The 22094-nt window shown below is 35.3% G+C and overlaps 1 protein-coding gene across 15 annotated transcripts in view; it reads left to right on the forward strand.

The window, feature by feature from the left end:
- The window catches only part of GPHN (gephyrin), a 674811-nt gene that overhangs the window by 572202 nt on the left and 80515 nt on the right, over positions 1 to 22094 (forward strand). For all 15 annotated transcript variants that reach the window (XM_055362127.2, XM_055362134.2, XM_055362131.2 and 12 more), the window contains 2 exons: positions 4127 to 4219; positions 15943 to 15998. In XM_055362127.2, coding sequence (XP_055218102.1) covers positions 4127 to 4219; positions 15943 to 15998 — 149 coding nt within the window. The remainder of the gene's footprint in view (positions 1 to 4126; positions 4220 to 15942; positions 15999 to 22094) is intronic.

The raw sequence follows: 22094 nt of genomic DNA on the forward strand, positions 1-22094 counted from the left end.
CTTGTAATCATCTCTATTTCTCTATCTTTCTCTTTCTCTCATGCACTGTGCTTGTGAATTCCTTGAGGACATCAGCCAGGCCTTACGGGTATTTTTGTCTCCAGTGTCTAGCATATATTATGTTCCCAGTGTTTGATGAATGGATGAGCAAATCAGTCAGTGAACTTGTTGGCCTTGGTAAGAGACAGAAGACCAAAGAGGTAACATCTGAGCTGAACCTTGAAGAATGCATGATACTTACTAGGAGGAGAAAAAGGAAAGAAAAAAAGCCTTCCTGTCCAATGCAACATCTGCAAAAGCACAGACTAGAAAAAGCCCAGAATGTTTAAGATGTGACAAATCATACTTTGTATCAGAAACTGGACATTTGTCAGAAATAAAGGTCAATCGCAGTGTAAATATTTCCCACATTGTGCTAAACGATTCTTAAACTAGCACTGCAGAATTATTATAATAGGATATGTTTATTAATTTTTAGTCTACTAAAGTTTTGGTGAGTTGTAGCATTTAAATAACTACATTATTCCTTGTCATACATACATTTTTCTCATTTGAGTCTCCTCAGAAACTTGAGGGTTATTTTTTAGTATTTATGTGTATGTTAGAATGGGGAGTAAATATTATTGCAAACTACCAGAACAAAGTTTTTAGATTCCAGAATCAAATGTTATCAAATTATTATTGAGTAGATTCTATACCATAGGAACCTTCCAGAATGGAATTGCACAATAAGGTATATGAACAACTCAGGCATTCAAGACAGAAATCAAGTGAGCTGATATTCTTTTATCCAAATTGTCAGTGAGACCTTACTCCACTTTCTTCTACTTCCACGTATCTAAATCTTGCAAAAGCAGAAGATAATCATTATTTCTCTCCTCAGAGTGGTGAAATAATTCATTCATGTGCATTTCAAGACACTGTGAGATCTATAATACAGCTGTCAGTATCAATTGTCTTTCAAACTTAGCATATTAAATATAAAGCCCCTGTCTTAGAATATAGGAAGAAAGAGAGCCATGCTGAGCCTGTTTCTTTGGGGCTACTGGCAAGAACTTAGGGTGGAAAAGTGACTATGCTAACTGTTGATTCTTAACGGCAAACAGATTTGTAGTTTTTTGTTGTTGATGATGGTGTATGTAGTGATAACATATACATAACATAAAACTTAACTATTTTAACCATTTTTAAGTGTATGGTTCAATAGCATTAAGTACATTCACATTGTTCTGTAACCATCACCACCAGCCATGTCTAGAACTTTTTGGTCTTCCCAAACTGAAACTCTATACCCATTAAACACTAACTCTTCTTTCCCTCCTCATCCCAGCACCTGCCACCACCATTCTACTTTCTATCTCTGTGATTTGACTACTCTATGTACCTCATGTAAGTGGAATCATAAAATATTTGTCTTTTTATGGTCAGCTTATTTCACTTAGCAGAATGTCCTCAAGATTCATCCATGTTGTAGCATAGTCAGAATTTCCTTCCTTTTTAAGGCTAAATAATATTTCTGTATGTATATACCATACTTTGCTTATCCATTCATCTGTCAATGGATACTTGAGTTGCTTCCACCAATGATTATTGTGGATAATGTTGTGAATATGGGTGTACAAATATGTGTTCAATTCCCAGCTTTTAATGTTTTGGATGTATACCTGGAAATGGAATTGCTGGTTTATATAGTAATTATGTTTAATTTTTTAACTTGCAACTTTTTAAATGTGAGGGATATAAAGGAAGAGCAGTGGGTAGAGGGAACATGAGTGGTAGTAGTTATTACTATGGTGGTAGTATGGCTGAAAAGTTCTAAAATCTAGTTTTTCCATCTTACTTTAGCCACCTATGAAATATATTGCTGTGGGTAAGTACTTACTGTATTTAAACGTCTCTTCCGGCCAGGCACGTGGCTCACGCCTGTAATCTCAGCATTTTGGGAGGCCAAGGTGGGCAGATCATGAGGTCAGGAGATCGAGACCATCCTGGATAACACGGTGAAACCCCATCTCTACTAAAAATACAAAAAATTAGCCAGGTGTGGTGGCGGGTGCCTGTAGTCAGTCCCAGCTACTGGGGAGGCTGAGGCAGGAGAATGGCATGAACCCAGAAGGCGGAGCTTGCAGTGAGCCGAGATCCCACCACTGCACTCCAACCTGGGCGACAGAGCAAGACTCTGTCTCAAAAAAAAAAAAACAACTCTCTTCCTTCACCTGTAAAATGAACATAACAGTGCTCTACTAGATTTTCATGGGATTAAGTGAGATTATATATGTAATTCATACAATGTTAATAAACATTTACTATATCATTGGGGCTTGCCACCAGAAAAACTCAGCCCTTGTGCTATCTCTGATAATTAACCACTATTAGTGCACTATTCAAAATCCCAGCAAAGTCATTCATGTAGATTCTGAGCTGATGTAGAGCTTACATTTTGATCTACACCCTCCAGTGCCAGGACAAACTACTTCCAGATAAGGAACCATCCCATGAGGTTTACTGTGATCCTGGACATGCACCACTGGGCCCACTGCTAGGGACTATATAGCTTCAGGTTCATGTGAGAGTTAATGTTATATATGTGAATACAAACTAGACCCTATGGTCCCACCACTTCACTTGTGTGACATAGTGTGGCCCAAACCTCCAGTATAGCTCCAGAATAGCTTCAACATCCTAGGAGTATCTGAAGGTAGAATCTGCTAAGTTCTCCCTTCCAATTCAAATGCCAAAAGGGAAGAGTCAATATCACTGGATATAGTGATATTCAGAATAGAAATTTGAACATCAGATGGTCCGAATATAAATTTAAAAATCTCTCTACACTTACTTCCAGGTCCTAGGATCTGGAAATCAGAGACACTAGATGGCTAAGAAGGTCAAAGATAAAAAATACAGACTCACTTATCGAGCTCCGGAAACAATGAAATTTTATAAATTAAACAAATACTTCATGTAAATCAAGTCCTATATTATTTGTCTTGGTTTCTTTTCTTCCTTCCTCTTCCTCTTTTTTTAACCTCATTTATTTTTGCTTTCCTTTTTTTAAATTAGCAATAAAGACAGTTTCTGACTAGAGGATTTCAGGAATTGGTTATGACTCCTGAAACTTATTCTTATTGGCACTAGTTCAAATTTCTGAGCCAAAAGTGATTTTCATCCTGAGTAGTCTGAATACTTACTTCACACAAAAGGTTACTAGTGCTCTTCTTATAGGCACTAAATTATTTCAATTAATGAAGCCAAAATCAAAGGCTAAAACTCAAATGGAATGACTGGGATATTCCTTCCTTTTTTTTTAAGCTTTCTCTTCTTAATAGAAAAACAACTTTACGATTAAAAAATGATGCATTCATTGCAGAAAAGATGGAAATTTTTGGAAAAGTAGAGCAAAGGGAATAAAAAACATAAATCTAACATTCTGAAGTAATAAATGCTTTATATTTTCATGTATGTTCTTTCCTTCTTTTCTACTGAAATATACACATATATCTTAATACAGTTAAGACTATATGCTGCAGATTTGACTTTGCATGTTGTAAAAATATGTATGATAGGAATTTTCCTATGTCAGTGAATATTCTTCATAAATATTACTTTAGCCTCCATAATATTTTACCTTAAAAATCTATCATTTCTTATTTAAGTACCTATATTGTTGATAGTTTGGTTTCTTTCCATTTTTTCTATTGTAAGCAACTGTGAAATAAACATATACAGAAACATTTATCCATTTTCCTACGATAGATTTCTAGAAGTGAAACTACTAGGTCAATGGGTATGAAAACGTTTAAAGTTGGCTTTCCTTTTAAAGAAAATCATATTTGGGTTGTTAAAGGATTACTGACACATCAACTGAGCACATCTTTGATTACTGTATAGCACCTCCTATTCAGATAATCTCTGCAAACATTGCCATGAATTGACTGAGTATAATCTTTTATTTCAGGCACCAGAATGCATCTCTTCTATCTCCTGTTTCTTGGGACAGAAATCAGGAGGTCTGACTGAGCCCATTTACAAGCTGTGTCAGACAAGCACTCATGCCCATCTTGTTTATGACTGCCTGCTTACCCATTGCTCTCCATATTTACATTTTCCTTCTTTTCTCTTCCTTCAGATGGAATGGGGCGAGTCCTTGCTCAAGATGTATATGCAAAAGACAATTTACCCCCCTTCCCAGCATCAGTAAAAGATGGCTATGCTGTCCGAGGTAAATATTTTGGTTTTCTTAAACATAATCAGACACTGTATTTTTTTTTCTTTTTTTTTTTTTTTCAGATTTTTGGCTTAGCCCAAGCACCCAGCAACTGTTAGGTTTATTTCCCCATGACTGTCAAAATAACTTCATTCACAGATAACCATGTTAATCTGCACCTGTAAATTTTCTGGCACAATCTTAATTAAAACTTTTGAGGTAAAGAAAAGTTACATGAAAATTCTGTTTTAAATTTTTTATTTTTAATATTTGTGGATACATGGTAGGTATATATATTTATGGGGTACATGAGATATTTAGATACAGGCATACAATGCATAATAATCACATCAGGGTAAATGTGGTATCTGTCACATCAAGTGTTTATCCTTTGTGTTACTGAAATTCTTGGTTACAAATAAATATATAGGAATAAAATTAAAACACTGTACTTCAATTTATTCTTTCTGTTCCTACACATGCCAGACAGCATACATTCTTAGTGTGAAAGTTTTCCAGATGTTTTCTAGTTGAAAACATCTGATGGTCTAAGAAAAAAGAGCAGATTCCCAACACAAGGATAAAGTTGAGGTGGTCTGTTCCGCTTTCAACTCAAACATCAGTAAAGGGCTTCATGAAAAGCGGACATGAGGGAAACCTCTAATTCTCTAGAAGACAGCATATTTCAAAATTCTGGCGCCCCAGCAGCTCACACAAAGTTGCCTGAGATTTCATAAAGCTTAAAAGCAAATACTAAATAGCATTTTTCTGCCTAAATTCCAATCTAAGAACCCCAAATGTAAATTCTGAATTGCTTAGAAACTGTTGTTGATTTTTTTGGTTTTGTTTTTGTTTTTCCATGTACAACATGATATTTTAAAATATGTAGTACACATTGTAGAATGGCTTAGTTGAGCTAATTAACACATGCATTACCTCACATACTTATCATTTTTGTAGTGAGACTTAAAATCTACTCTCTTAGTGATTTTCAAACTATGATACATTGTTATTATGTTATTGGTTATTAATTCAAGGTTGATATCATTGAAGAAACATGTTAAAAAAGTTTTTCAGTTTATCAGAGCTGTTAAGCATGCCAATTCCTTTTTAATGGGGTACCTGAGATATGGAGTTATGGAGTCTCTTACTTGGTTTTGGTTTTGGTTTTTTTAGCTACGTTTAGCCATGAAAATACAGGTTGGGCATCCCTAATTCAAAAATCCAGAATTTGAAGTACTCCAAAACCTGAAATTTTTTGTGTGTTGACATGGCACCACAAGAAGAAAATTTGATACCTGACCTCATGTGAAGGGTCACGGTAAAAACACACTCAAAACTTTGTTTAGAAAAATTATTTGAAACATTGTTTAAAATTACCTACCTTTTGGCTATGTGTATAGGATATATATGAAACATAAATTAATTTTGTGTTTAGACTTGGGTCCCATCCACAAGATGTCTCATTATGTATATGCAGATATTCCAAAATCTGAAAAACATCAAAATCCAAAATACTTCTGGTCCCAAGCATTTCATATAAAGGATGATCAACCTGTAATTTCCTTTTTCTTGTAATTAAATACTTCATTAATCTCCTCTGTATTCCATCATCTCTTAGTAGTTATCTTTTTATGTTGGAGATAGAATAGCAAATGATTAAGGCTACAGGCGTTGAGCAAAGCTCAAGTGATCTGGGTTTTAGTACCAGTTCCATCTGTGTAACTTTGAGCAGCTCACTTAAATTTTTTAGCTTCAGTTTTCTTATCTCTAAAATTATGATAATTACAACAATACTTACCCCAGCAGGTTGTTGTAAGAATTATGTTAAAAATTAATTGTAGAAATTAATTAGTTGTAGAAAGCCTTAGTAAACTACCTGGCACACATTTAAAAAAAAAACACTTGATAATTGTTTTTTAAAATGTTTAATGATAGTAACCATCATTATCACTATTATTATTATAAATACATTTTCTTAAACTATCTCTGAAAAAGGGCTAACATTTGAATTGCTACTCTCATTTTCTGTGTAAATAAAATGGTAGAGAGATTGAGCTTATGTTTTTTCATTTCCACTAATGTATTCTTTCTCAGGAAGATTATCTTGGATTCACTTCATTCAGCTTGATCTCACTAGATTAGAATACTTCTGAAATTGGCAAAGCCAAAACTTAAATACCAAATTCCCAATGGCTCCTATGTTTTTTTTCTTTCAAATTGATTCCATCTACAGTGTTGATTAGAATAAATATTATCCAGACATAAAATCATTTTATTCCTGTGATAGCTTCACTGGCTCTTCTAGTTTCTTTTTTTTCCCAATGTCATTGTTGGCTTGAAATAGTTTCTTATTGCCCATCTAAAAAGTAAATTCTGTGTTGATCTTACAATTTGTAGCCATACAGGATTACTATAAAATGACAAAGAATTCTTACTTCCAGAGTAGAGCAAACAGCTACTGTAGATGAAACACCAGAGACAAAGAAGTCTGTTTTTTATAGTCTTTGTAATATAACGTGGGAGAGAGTGAGAAAATAAATTATTTGAGGCAGAATTATTCCCAAACAGAATATTGTTCTGTGATTTTTACATGAGCTAGCAGCGGCTCAATTAAAAAAAAAATGGTTGCTGTTAGCTTTTCTTGTTGCCAAAGGGAGCAATTAGTCCCTATGAGCTTTTCTGACACTGTACAACTCATCAAAAAAATTTTATGTAAAATTACCATTTAGTATCCTATTTATGCTTTTGTTTGAGAGGTTTTTTTTTTTGTTATTTCACCAAAAAAAAATCTAAAATGGTATCTCACATTATAAACAGTCCAAGAGATTATCTACCGTGAAGCTGATTCACATTGATTCTTTCTTGCAAAGGGTTGCTACTTCTCCAAGATATGTAACATATAAGAGCGACATAAGCGATAATCATTGCGTAGATGGTTAAATCTCAAAGTAGGAATGGTTAGTATGTCTGTGTATACAATATGAACATCATAATTAAAGAAGCAAAAGTCTTCTGTAGACAAGTGGCATGGTCTTAGAACTATGCTGAATTTTCCAGTTTATACCTCCTCACTTTTTTGTCTGTAATTCAGGAAGATAAACTCTAGAATCCTAAAAGTGATTTTTACTGTATTTAGTAATTAAGATGATTTTCATTTCTTTAAAGGTAAATGTATTCATTAGCCTCTTTTCTGTTATAAATACCACCCCCAGGCAGTGTTTTGGTAAAGAATATCCTTGAGGCCAATTATTGTGGCTAAGACCCTCCTTTGAGTACCTCCTTCTCTCTACCCCTGTCTTCCTTTACTCTGGTTCCTTTCTCCCTGCTCCCTTGATTCTCCCTATTTTCTTCTCCTCTGCCTTTACCTTAGGCCTTCCAGTAATAACCAGTGGCACTCGTGGGCATTGCTAACCCTCTAGGTGTAAAGATGTTGCTAACTTGCTCTGGATCACTAAGCATTAGCCAGTATCCTTCAGAAACATGTGGGATAAAACTCCAAACCAGTTGGAGGATCACTTGCTTTAAGGTATGTGAGTTCAAAAATCAAGACAGTAATAAAATGACTAAGGAAATAAGTAGAAACAGCTCAAAATAAAACATTAAGAAAGAATAGAATGTAAAGAAGGCAGGAATAAAGTGATGATAATATAAAATAATAGGAAGACCTGTAAACCTAAAACTGCATTCACGTGGAAGTGAATTTGAAAGATAAAAGTAGATAAAATAAAAATGAAAGTGGCATATTTACAATTTGAATCAATACAGTATTTTTATTCTTCACATTTTTGGGTTTTGTTTCTCCCTTCACACTGATGAAGCTAATCATCCTCTTGATGCATTCACATCCTCCTATATAGATGTAGGTGACTATTGTCTCACACTTTCTTTGTGGATATTAATAAGGGCAAAAATATCTTAGAACTCCAAGTTCAGCTTCCTTGAAAAAGTTCATTTTGAAAGGTTTATCCCTTCAGAGCTTATTTTGGGATCATTTGGAAAAAAGGAATATTTTGAACAAACCAGGAATTATTTTCAGAGTCATAGGTAACATACAGTTCTGAAAAGATATATTAAGAGAAAGTTTTGCCATTTGGGTAGAGAGAATTTTAAATTTTTTTTTCTTGTTTGCATTCTGATTGAAATTACTTATGGAAAATGCAAAAATAATGAAAAAGAACATTTTAAAATTACCCATTAACTTACCCCCTGGCCATTATTAACATTTTGTGCATTTACCTCACATACAGTGGGTTAGAATACACCAAAATTCAATATAGACAATCCACAGCCATTGTGACTTAGACCTAGTTCTTATTCTTTCAACAATAATCATATTTCAGGGCTTTTGTTGTATCCATTTGAATCCTCTTTCGCTACAACTGGTTCTGCAATTCATTTGACAGCCTATTTTGCCCTCTACTATAGGATACTTTCAATGAAAAAGAGGGCCTTATGATATGGGAGTAATACTCATGTGAACAGATAAATAATTTGGAATAATTTAGTTTAGGAATTCCAAAAAGAAAATATTTGTGAAAATAATGCCTTCTTTCCCAATACTAACAATTAATAGGCATTTTCCCTGGAAGATAATGGTAAAGAATACACAATACCTTCTTACTCATGTATCCTATGCCCACCTCCCTGCGTTCCATAAGAAAAGGTAGCCAGTTTAAAATTCCAAACAATTTACCTAATGTAATACTTGAGTGTAATTGCAGCAAGTATGAATCCTCTTGTTCCAGCTTTGTCACCTTCTCTTGTTACCTTTCCCTACCAACCCCTCCTATAATCTTAACTTTAGTATGCATATAAATACTATTACCCTGTGCCCTTCTTGCAGTCTCAGACAGTGTAGTTCTATAAGCAGAGTAGACAAATTACTATTCCTTCTGCCTTATTTCTCTATCAACTATTTCCTAGGACCTCTGAAAGTTATGCCATCTCTATGTGCTCTAATTTGTTCAGCCTTAAAGTGGAAATGATGAGACTCTTTAGTATTGAAAATAAATGACTAGCTATACAGTATTTCAAGAGACTTAAAGAAAGATCACTATGGCTGGAAAATGAAAATGAAGGATAATTCCATGGCAGATGATTTGAAGATCATCGTTTTCTGTGTACACAATGACTAGTTATCTAGTGTTATCAATTTCATATCAAATAATATAACCAGAAATCTTCAAATAAATGGGTGAACAGAACTAAAAGTTTTTTCTGGACATTAGAAAAAGGAGGAATAAGAAGGAACAGCTTCAGGGTCTTGCATTAAACATTAACTGTTTACATAATGCATATGCCATTAGGGTTTGGTTTATATTGCTTTTATCACTTCTTTCAAATTAAATTCTACAGTTGCAAAGCAGAAAGGAAATTCATTAGCAGATATGTCAGAATTACAAGGGAAACAATTCTAAATCTGCAGAAGTCCTTCAAATCTATTCATCTTTTCTAATGACATACTGTGGTTTACTTTCTTTTTTTCTTTCCAAGCTCTAGGTTCATGTGCTATCATGCCTCCGCTTCTGCCCTCTCCTACCTAAACTTGTAGAATTCATCTTGAAAAACTGCAACTTTTTAAAACCTGTTTCTTTCATAGATATTTTTAAATAAATATAGTCATGCACCACATTAACATTTGAGTCAAAAACAAACTCTTACATGATGGTGGTCCCATGAGATTACAATGGAGCTGAAAAATTCCTATTGCCTAGTGATATTGTAGCCATTGTAAGGTCACATAGTGCAACACATTACCTTTCCTATGGTTAGATATGTTTAGATACACAAATACTTAACATTGTGTTACAGTTGCCTATAGTATTTAGTATTGTAACATGCTGTACAAGTTTGTAACCCAAGAGCAATAGGCTATACCATGTAGCCTAGTTGTATAATAGGCTATACCATCTAGGTTTGTGTTAGTACACTCTGTGATGATGTTCACACAACAAAATTGCCTAACAATGCATTTCTCAGAATATATCCCCATTGTTAAGTGACTCATGACTGTATCAGGAAGTTAGATAGATTGATACTTATTTTTCTGTCTTCATAAGACAAACCTTGGTGTTAATGTAAAATTTGGACTCCTGTAGTTCACTAATTTTTTTATTCCTTAAATTTTCTCTTAGTCTGAATTTGTCTATATTCAGTTCGATCTTATAGTGCTCTGCTCCTCAAAAAGGGTAATCCATGGACCAGCAGCCTCAGCATCAGCTTGTTAGAATTTAGAATCTCACTGTTGGTGGGACTGTAAACTAGTTCAACCATTGTGGAAGTCATTGTGGCGATTCCTCAGGGATCTAGAACTAGAAATACCATTTGACCCAGCCATTCCATTACTGGGTATATACCCAAAGGACTATAAATCATGTTGCTATAAAGACACATGCACACATATGTTTATTGCGGCACTATTCACAATAGCAAAGACTTGGAACCAACCCAAATGTCCAACAATGATAGACTGGATTAAGAAAATGTGGCACATATACACCATGGAATACTATGCAGCCATAAAAAACGATGAGTTCATGTCCTTTGTAGGGACATGGATGAAATTGGAAATCATCATTCTCAGTAAACTATCGCAAGGACAAAAAACCAAACACCGCATGTTCTCACTCATAGATGGGAATTGAACAATGAGAACACATGGACACAGGAAGAGGAACATCACACTCTAGGGACTGTTGTGGGGTGGGGGGAGCGGGGAGGGATAGCATTAGGAGATATACCTAATGCTAAATGACAATGGGTGCAGCACACCAGCATGGCACATGTATACATATGTAACTAACCGGCACATTGTGCACATGTACCCTAAAACTTAAAGTATAATAATAATAATAAACAAAAAAAAAAGAAAAGAAAAAGACAAAAAAAAAAGAATTTAGAATCTCAGACCCTGTCCCAGCCCTACTAAATTAGAATCTGTATATTCACAAGATCTCCAGATGATTTGCATGCACATTAACTGTTGAGAAATAAGAGAAATAATAAAAATGACTCCTCTCTTGGTACCAAGAAACTTCTATGTAGTTGTTTGACTGATTCTTCCTTAGCTAGCAATATAGAGACACATTTACCAACTGGAAAGGTTCAGAGTAAGGTGGAGAACATAGTGCAAGTGAGCACATATTCTCTCCACAATTGGTATACTTTCCCTGATAACAAAGACCTTGCTCCTTAGAATCGCTTCAGAGTACTTTCACATATGGACCTCCCTGGAACTCCATACTAGGCTTGCCCCAGATGACCTCCCCAGATGACCTCCAGCTACTCATTATTCAGTTTATTTAGAGGATTATGCAGAATATTGATATGAGCATTTTGAGTTTATGTGCATGTGTGGGGGAACAGGAGAAAAGAGAAATACTTCCCACCTAAAACTTTTTGAGAATGCCAACTTCATTTCTTTATTCTTTTAACAAATATTTATTATCAGCGATGACCTAGGCACTATGCTAGACAGAATAATGACATAATCTAAGTTATACAGAATTAATCAAAGCAGTCTCTTTTTTTTTTTTTTTTTGAGACAGGATCTCGCTATGTTGCTCTGGCTGGAGTGTAGTGGTACAATCCCAGCTCACTAAAACCTCCACTCCCCACCCCCCACCCGGTTCTCAAGCCATCTTTGCACCTCAGCCTCCCAAGTAGGTAGACTACAGGCACACACCACCACACCTGGCTATTTTTGTATTTTTGTAGAGGTGGGTTTTTGCCATGTTGCCCAGGTTGGTCTCAAACTCCTGAGCTGAAGTGATTTGCCCAGCCAAAGCAGTCTTTCTAAACATTCTTAAGATGTTGACTCAAATTTTGAAGGAAACAATATATATGGATCAGCAAAAAGTATATATAACAAATATAAAACTTTGTGTTAGAAAATATTACTTATTTGTTCATTCATGCATGAATCTTCTAAGAACATTTTTGTAGCCACATTCATTCGTCTACCAACCATTTTGAATACTTAACATATTGAACATTTATTTAACACCTATTGTACAGCAAGTGCCAGGGATTAGCAAATACTGTAAATATATTTAGAAGCCATAATTGATTTCAGGCTACACTGGGGAAACAAAAGAGGATGCACGCAACTCTTGAGGGGAGAGGAGTCAGATATGACTTCACAGAGAAGATGACACTTGAGCTGAGTCTTAACAGCTAAAAAATCTTTAATCAGAAGGCAAGAATAAGAAAAGGACGCTTTAAGTAGTGGAAGTAGCACATGTCACGGAGCCAACATATGAGTTATCTTGGTATTCTCAGGGATAGTACTAGCAGTTGATAATAGCTAGAGTATAAGATATAAGGAAGACATGAACCAAGGCCTTTGCACATATGTTCTCTTTGCACACAATGATGGAGCACTTCCACTTCATGTCTGTCTTTTCCTCTCTCTCCCTCTCCTTCTTTCCCTCCCTGTCTCCCTCCCTTTGTCTCTCCCCACCTACATACATGCACACACACACCCCTACTTAGCTCTTACTCATTCTTCATATTCAAATCAGAAATCCTTTTATCATGCTTTTCATGACCCTCCAGTGTAGCTCAGGTACTTTAATTATATACTCTCATAAAATCATGTTTCTTTGCTTTGGAGTGGTTTTCTTAATTTGTATTTATATATTCATTAATGTGATTGTTTGATTAATATCTGCCTCTCCTGATGCATCAGTGGCTTTAAGAGTTTTATTTTAACCACACCCATGGGAAGAAATACATTAAATATATTATACATCAAAAGCCAATGATATACACACACATATATAACAGATACAGTACATATAAATATACATACATATACATATATAAACAAAAATAAGTTTTATGAAACAAGAGTCATCCTTACCATGTGTGTTGAAATATATTTTTATCCTTTTCATTAGAAAATTGTTCACAAGTTGATTTTACAGACTATCTCCATTTGTCATCCAGAGTTTGAAAAACCTTGTAACACACACCAACATGGCACATGTATACATATGTAACAAACCTGCACGTTGTGCACATGTACCCTAAAACTTAAAGTATAATAATTAAAAAAAAAAAAAAGATAAACCTAACCTGGAAAAAAAAAAAGAAAAACCTTGTAACAGGTTGGCACTGCACTAAAATAGAAGCAGTGTCTAGGTTTACCCCCTGCTCTCTCTCCAGCCCTTAATTTAACACTTGGGGCATAAAAGACACTCAGTAGACATTCACTGAATGAATAAAAGGAATAAAGAGCTTCAAAGGTATTGTTTTAAAAGTGTAATTATCCCCATTTTTACCAACAAGAAAACTGAAGGTGAGAGAGGTTTAGTAATTTTGCTGAGAGTCCCTGAAGCTAACAATAAACAGAACCAGGATTCAGATTCAGGTTCTTTTACTCTAAAACAATGCTAATTTCCCCCTTGTGCAGGAAGTAAAAAAAAAGAAAATGGGTCAGGCGCGGTGGCTTATGCCTGTAACCCCAGCATTTTGGGAGGCCGAGGCAGGCGGATCACCTGAGGTCAGGAGTTTGACACCAGCCTGACCAATATGATGAAACCCCATCTCTACTAAAAAAATAAAATAAAATAAAATACAAAAATTAGCCGGGCATGGTGGCATACGCCTGTAATCCCAGCTACTCAGGAGGCTGAGACAGGAGAATGGCTTGAACGCGGGAGGCAGAGGTTGCAGTGAGCTGAGATTGTGCCATTGCACTCCAGCCTGAGCAGCAAGAGCGAAACTCCATCTCAAAAAAAAAAAAAAAGAGAGAGAAAATATCTAGGTTGCTATAGGAGGTAGCAAGCTGATAATTATTTATCTAGTAGAGAAACAATTTTAAATAAGTTTATTCACGTTTGAGATGCAGTTGGTGTGGAACTATGAAAGATAATTGATGTTTAAATTTTCTACAGTAAGAAAATTATCATTTGCTCTGAAAGATGGCAAAAATAAGTGGGGGGATAGATGAAACAAGATTGGTAAAATGTTGATAATTGTTGAAGCAATGACGTCTATGTCTGTTGTAAAAACTTTTTTTTTTTTTTTTTGAGACGGAGTTTCACTCTTGTTGCCCAGGCTGGAGTGCAATGGCACGATCTCAGCTCACCACAACCCCCGCCTCGCAGGTTCAAGCAATTCTCCTGCCTCAGCCTCCTGAGTAGCTGGGATTACAGGCATGTGCCACCACACCTGGCTAATTTTGTATTTTTAGTAGAGACGAGGTTTCTCCATGTTGGTCAGGCTGGTCTTGAACTCCCGACCTCAGGTATCTGCCCGCCTGGGCCTCCGAAAGTGCTGGGATGACAGGTGTGAGCCACCACACCCAGCCTGTTGTAAAAACTTCTTAAACTTTTAAAAAAAAATAACCCATGAAAATGGCTTAATAAAATAACATTACAATAAAACTCTTCTATAATACTTTTTACAAGTAAAAACTGAACAATGTGACAGGATTCAAAAAAAAAAAAACACAAGAAAAGCAAGAGTTTATTAACTGAGATAATATCTGTAAAGCATAAAATACAACATCTTGTGACAGAAGGGACCCAGTGTTAATTTTTGTTCCTCTTCACATCAGGCTAACCAAAGCCATTTATGCAAAAAAGGGATGACTTCATTATAAACGGTGTTTTATATAAGCCTTTAGAAAAAAATATCACTTTATAGCTACATAAATGAGCAATTAATCTAATGTCCTTTTAAAAAGAGAAAATATCATTATTAGTATGATTATAAATGTAATCTAAATATTCATATATAATGTATATATTTTTTGTAGATATGCTCCCAAAACTCTGCTGTTTGCAGATAACATGAAGGTAATGGTCATGATTTTAAAACTTGCTAGATAGGCATTTTTGCCCAGTCGTATTGGCCTGAAAGCCACATCATATGTCAAGAAAACTCTTTGAATCTCCAAGAATGTTTCTTCATCTAGCCATTGTTACACTGTACATATTTTTTAATAAATTTTTTATCCCAATTCTGGAATTTTTTTTCAATTTAAAAATAAATAGCCAATGGAAAATGTGATGCAGTACTGCCTATGTATTCTAACTCATAAATAGAATTTTGATACATTATTTTAAAAAACTGTGCTACAATTACAAGACTGGATTTTAGTCCTAGCTCTACCATTAACCAGAAATTGTTCAGAGTACTTTACCTTTTCTTTCCGCCTGAATTCTTTCATTCTATAATTCATTTCCTTCAGCTGTCAAATGAAGAAAGGAATGTTCTTCCTATTTCACATCAGGAAGCCCAGACTGGGAGACAAATAAGAAAACAGTATGAAGTTGTTAAAATGTTATAGAAAAATGGAGACATATGGATATGTATACAAATAGTGATAAATCCATATATATATATATGTCCATGAGTGTACACACATACATACACACGGATAAGGTGGCATTTATTTAGGAAGATTGGCTAGAATAACTTATTAGAAAAGCACAAGTGTGGAAATTACGAGGTGACAGGAAGACCATCTCCAGTGACACCATGGCACAATTAGGCACCAGTGGTACAATGAGGACCACTTCTATCAGTGCATGTGAGTTGCGGATACCAAACATTAAACCAGTAGTAACAAAGCCATTGTCAAGTCTAGGAGATCAGAAAAATATTCCACTTCTCTAAGCCTTATCAAATAATTTAAGTCAGATTTTAGAATTCCAATTTTAGGTTCTTGTTCCATGCTATAGGTCCATACTGATGTTTGTTCTTGGCTCTGTTCCATCTCACAGCTGCTGATGGCCCAGGAGATCGTTTCATCATTGGGGAATCCCAAGCTGGTGAACAGGTGAGATTGATAGGCCTGAAAGGCACTGAAGATTTCAGCTTCATGGACTTTGGGCATCTAATTCTAAATTTCTCCTATCAGTGTAGTGGAAATTAGAGAGAGATTAGTCAGAAGATTATCAAAGGGATGAAAGTATAGTTCCCAGGAGAACCAAAAGAATTATTTCTTAATTGAAAGTATCTACATCTATTAATATATGGCATAGTATTATTAGTATGTCTCATAGACATGCCTTACAAGCATTTTCCAGACCTGTGATTGGGTGATTCTTTTTTTCCTGAAAAAAAAATGTTCTGAATAGAACAATTTCTAGGTAGTCTTCTCAGACTTTTCCCCAACTTGTGTTACAAATGGGGAAACTTAGAAGTAGATTACTTAAACTTTTTAGCTAATTATTTAATTCAATTTTTCTCACTTGGGATCTAGCCAGGGAACAGGCTTACATATATTTATATTAAGAAATGAAGCAATAATGGGTCACATTGGAAATACAAGTCCATTTGACACTTTGAGACCAGTAATTGGCCACTTAATTGAAAAATCAGTTAAAGTGGGAAATTATTTTATATATTTAAAATAAATATAAATTTAACTTAAATATTTATTAGTCAATAATTTGATGAAGAACCAAGGTCTTCCTTTTAAATAAGTATGCTGTTTTAATTTCTATCAGGTCTTTCTTACGTAAACCACACAAAAGGCAATGTCTCTGATTTCCATTTTGATTTCTTCAAAGTAGAAAAAAACTGAAGGATACTTGCAATACATAGAAGAACAGAATCCTTTTAGGGTTTTATTATATTTTACACTCTTTTAGTTTCCTCACTCACACCTAATTTTACAGCATTTCTTTTTAGCAGCATTTTTAATGGAGGTTTCCAAAAGGTTTTACTTAATTTTTATAGGGAAAAAAAACATATATCATTGGTTTATGTATTATTTATTTATTCATTCATTCATTTATTTATTTATTTTTGAACCGTAGTCTTGCTCTGTTGCCCAGGCTGGAGTGCAGTGGCGCGATCTCGGCTCACTGCAAGCTCCGCCTCCCGGGTTCACGCCATTCTCCTGCCTCAACCTCCCCAGCAGCTGGGACTACAGGCACCCGCTACCATGCCCGCCTAATTTTTTTGTATTTTTAGTAGAGAGGGGATTTCACCATGTTAGCCAGGATGGTCTCGATCTCCTGACCTCGTGATCCGCCCGCCTCGGCCTCCTAAAGTGCTGGGATTACAAGCGTGAGCCACCGCTCCCGGCCTGGCCATTGTTATGTTTAAGAGGAAATAGCATCTGTCAATCCGGTGAGTTACAAAGGTTGATCAACAGAGCTCCTACCTTATTAAATGGAACTAGAAGAAAACCAAAGAACTTTTTTCCTTTCCCTGCTGCTTCCCTTCAAAGTTTCCTCTTCCTGAGATGGAATACCCAGCTGCTACTACCAAGCAATATATAAAAATAAAAGTGGCAGCGGGCGTGGTGGCTCATGCCTGTAATCCCAGCACTTTGGGAGGCCGCGGCGGGCAGATAACCTGAGTTCGGGAGTTTAAGACCAGTGTGACCAACATGGAGAAAGCCCATCTCTACTGAAAATACAAAATGAGCCAGGCGTGGTGGCACATGGCTGTAATCCCAGCTACTCTGGAGGCTGAGGCAGGAGAATCGCTTGAACCTGGGAGGCAGAGGTTGCAGTGAGCCGAAATCTCACCACTGCACTCCAGCCTGGGCAACAAGAGCAAAACTCCGTCTCAAAAAAATAAAAATAAAAATAAATAAAAGTGGCAAGAAATAAATAATAATTTTTAAAATGAAGGCAGCAGTTTGGCAAACGCTATGTTCCATGCCTTTCTTCCTTGGCTTAGCATGGACTAACAGTAGAAACGAGTTGAGATATATAGGAGAAGGATGATGCCAATGGTGTTGACACTAGCTTCTTCATTTTAGCATCCAAAAATTGAGGAGTTTCGCATGCAACTCTCTGAAGCTAAGTTGGCACTATAGTGATACATATTCTCATCCATGCTGCACCAAGCTGGATTTCATTACCATGACCATTTTTCTGACAAAAAGAACAGCTAGGCTTGATTCTTTTTTATAAATGACTTGTGTTATTTTGTTTGTTTGTTTGTTTGTTTGGGTTTTTTTGAGGTGAGAGAGGTTGTTCTTGGTTTTGGGTTTCTGGGTTTTTTCTTGAGACAGAGTCTTGCTCTGTTGCCCAGCATGATCTCAGCTCACTGCAACCTTCACCCCAGTATGGACTCTGTGTGGGGGCTCCAACCACACTGGGTTCTCTATTCTGATCCATTGGTCAATGTATCTGTTTTGCTGTCCAAACCATGCTATTTCAGTTACTATAGCTTTGTAGTATATTTTGATTTCTGACAGTGGGAAGCCTCCAGTTTTCTTCTTTTTATTCAGGATAGCTTTGGCTATTTGGAGTCTCTTGTGGTTTCATACAAATTGTAGGATTTTCTATTTCTGTGAAGATTGTCATTGGTATTTTTATAGGAATTGCAATGAATCTGTAGATCGCTTTTTTGGTAGTATGGTCATTTTCACAGTATTAATTCTTCCAACCCAACGACATGGGATGCTGTTTCTTTCTTTTTTTTTTTTTTTTTTTGTGGCCTCTTCAATCTTTTTCATCAGTATTTTATAGTTTCCCTTATACAGATTTTTTACCTCTTTGGCTAAATTTATTCCTAGATTTTTTTTGTAGTTATTATACATAGGATTGCTTTCTCATTTTCTTTCTCTGCTAGTTTGTTCTTGGTGTGTAGAAATGCTATTCATTTTTGTGTGTTGATTATGTATCCTGCAGCTGTACTATATTTATCAGTTAAGAGTTTTTGGTGGAGCTTTTAGGGTTTTCTATATATAAGATCATGTTATCTGCAAACAGGGACAATCTGACTTCCTCTTTTCCCCTTTGGATACCCTTTATTTCTTTCTCTTGCCTAATTGTTCTGGCTGGGACTTCCAGTACTAGGTTGAATAAAAGTGTTGAAAGTGGGCATCCTTGTCTTGGTCCAGATCTCAGAGGAAAAGCCTTCAACTCTTCCACATTCAGTATGATGTTGGCTGTGGGTTTGTCATCTAGGGCCTTCACTGTGTACACTCATTCTTTCTATACCTAAGTTGTTGAGAGTTTTAACCATTAAGGATTGTTGAATTTTATCAGATGTTTTCCTAAGTCTGTTGAGATGATCATATGGTTTTTATCCTTCATTCTGTTGGTGCGATGTATCACATTTATTGATTGGCATATGTTGAGCCACCCTTGCATCCCCACAGTAAATCCCACTTGACCATGGTAAATGATCTTTTTAACGTGCTGCTGGATTCAGTTGCAAGTGTTTTATTAAGCATTTTTGCATCAAGGATATTGGCCTATAGTTTTCCTTTTTTGTGCTGTATCCTTTTCTGGTTTGAGTATCAGAATAATGCTGACCTCATAGACTGAGTTTGGAAGAATTCCTTCCTCTTCAGTTTTCCAAAAGAGTTTGAGAAGAATTAGTATGAGTTCTTCTTTAAATGTTTGGTAGGATTCAGCAGTGAAGTCATCAGATCTTGGGCTTTTCTTCAGTGGGAGACTTTATTACAGATTCAGTCTCATTACTCATGATTGATCTGTTCAGGTTTTCTATTTCTTTTTGGCTCAAGCTTGGTAGATTGTATGTATTGAGGAATTTACCCATTTCTGCTAGGTTTTCTAATTTTTGGCATGTAGTTCTTCATAGTAGTCTCTAATGACCCTTTGTATTTCTGTAGTATCAGTTGTAATGCCTCCTTTTTCATTTCTGATTTTGCTTATTTGGGTCTTTTTTTATTAGTCTAGCTAATGCTTTGTCAATTTTGTTTATATTTTCATAAAGTCAACTTTAATTTCATTCATCTTTTGTGGTTTTTTAGTCTCAATTTCATTTGTTTCTCTTATCTGTATTCTTTCTTTCCTTCTTCTGATTTTGGATCTGGTTTGTTCTTGCTTTTCTAATCTCTTGAGATATATCACTATGTTGTTTCATTGAAATCTTCTACTGTTTTGATGTAGGTGTTTATTGCTATAAAATTCCCTCTTAATGCTGTTTTTGCTGTATCCCATAGGTTTTTGTCTGCTGTGTTTCTATTTTCATTTGTTTTGGGAAATCTATTTATCTCTTAATATATTTATTGATCCATTGGTTGCTCAGGAGCATGTTTCGTAATTTCTACATGTTTGTACAATTTTGAATGTTCCTCTTGTATTGATTTATAGTTTCAGTCCATTGTGGTTGGAAAAAAATTCTATATAATTTTAGTTCTTTTAAATTTGTTGAGACTTCTTTTGTGGCCTAATATGGTCTATCTGGAGAATGTTCCATGTGCAAGTGAAAAAAAAATGTGTATTTTATAGCTCTTGGATGAAATGTACTTTAAACATCTGTTAGGTCCATTTGATCTAAAATGCAGTTTAAATCCAGCGTTCCTATGTTGATTTTCTGTCTATATGACTTGTCCAATGCTGAGAGTAGGGTGTCAAACTCCCCAAATATTATTGTATTGGAATCTGTCTCTCCTTTTAGATAAATAATACCTGCTTTATAGTGGGTGATCCCATGTTCAATGCATATATGTTTGCGATTATTGTATACTTGTGGTAAATTGATCCCTTTATAATTATAGAATGACCTCTCGTATTTCTTTTTACAGTTTCTGACTTAAAGTCTATTTTATCTGGTATAAATGTAGCTACTTTTACCTGATTTTGGTTTCCATTTGCATCAAATATCTTGATTCATTTCTTCACTTTCAGTCTATATCTGTATAGGCGAAGTGAGTCTCATGTAGGCAGCAAATAGTTGAGTTCTTTTTTTTTAAATCCATTCAGCTTGTCTGTATCTTTTAACTATGGAATTTAATCTATTTACATTTAAGGTTATTACTGATAGATGAGGACTCCTGTCATTTCATTGTTTCCTGGTTTTGCTTACCCCTTGCTCCTTCTCTTATTGTTTATCATTGCAGTTGGGTGGTTTTCTATATTGATACTGTTTTATTCTTTTCTCTTTCTCCTTTATTAATCTGCTCTACCAGTGAGTTTTATGCTTGTGTGTGTTTTTATGATAGTGATTATTGTCTTTTTTGCTTCCAGATATATGACTCCCTTGAGAATTTATTGTAAGGCCAGTGTAGTAGTAATGAATTCTCTCCATTTTTGCTTGTCTGGGAAAGACTATTTCTCCCTCATTTCCAAAGGATAGTTTTGCTGCATATAGTATTCATAGTTAGAAATTTTTTTATTTCAGCGCTTTGAAGATGTTATCTCCTTTCTTCCTGTCCTGTAAGGTTTCTGCAGAGAAATCTACTGTTAGTCTAATGTGGATTTCATTATATATGACTTGATTTGGAGACCTTTGGAATTCCTGGACCTGGATATCCATACCTTTCCCCAGACTTGGGAAGTTTTCAGCTATTATTTTATTAAATAAGTTTCTTATGCCTTTTCCTTTCTTTTTTTCTGAAATTCCAATAATATGAATATTTGTTCTTGTGTGGTGTCCCATAAGTCTTACAAGCTTTCTTCACTCTTTTTCATTCTTCTGTTTCTCTCTCTCTCTCTCTCTCGCTGGGTATTTCAAACGACCTATCTTCCAGTTCAAAGATTCTTTCTTCTGCTTTATCAAGACTGCTATTGAAGCTCTCTATTGTAATTTTTTATTTCATTTTTTGAATTATTCAGCTGTAGGATTTCTGTTTGGTTCTTTTTTATGATTTCTCTATCTTTGTTGAATTTATCATTCTTATGAATTGTTTTGCTGATTTTGTTGAATTATCACTAGGTTTTGTTTTTGTTTTTGTTTTTGTTTTATCTAATTGAGTTTCCTTAAGATCATTATTTTGCAATTTCTTTTCCAGGAGTTCATTGATTTCCTTTTCATTGGAGTCTGTTACTAGAGATGTATTCCTTTAGTGGTGTCATATTTCCTTGCTTTTTTGTGTTTCTTGTGTCCCCATGTTGATCTGTGTACCTAGTGGAACTTTTGCTTCTTTCAGACTTCCTAGGATGGTTTTGTAGAGATGCCTGTAGTTGGGCTTTAGTGTGTTGGTTGCAAAGGTGCA

Source organism: Gorilla gorilla, chromosome 15 (assembly GCF_029281585.2).
Source record: "Gorilla gorilla gorilla isolate KB3781 chromosome 15, NHGRI_mGorGor1-v2.1_pri, whole genome shotgun sequence".
In the NCBI taxonomy this organism is placed as follows: Eukaryota; Metazoa; Chordata; class Mammalia; order Primates; family Hominidae; genus Gorilla; species Gorilla gorilla.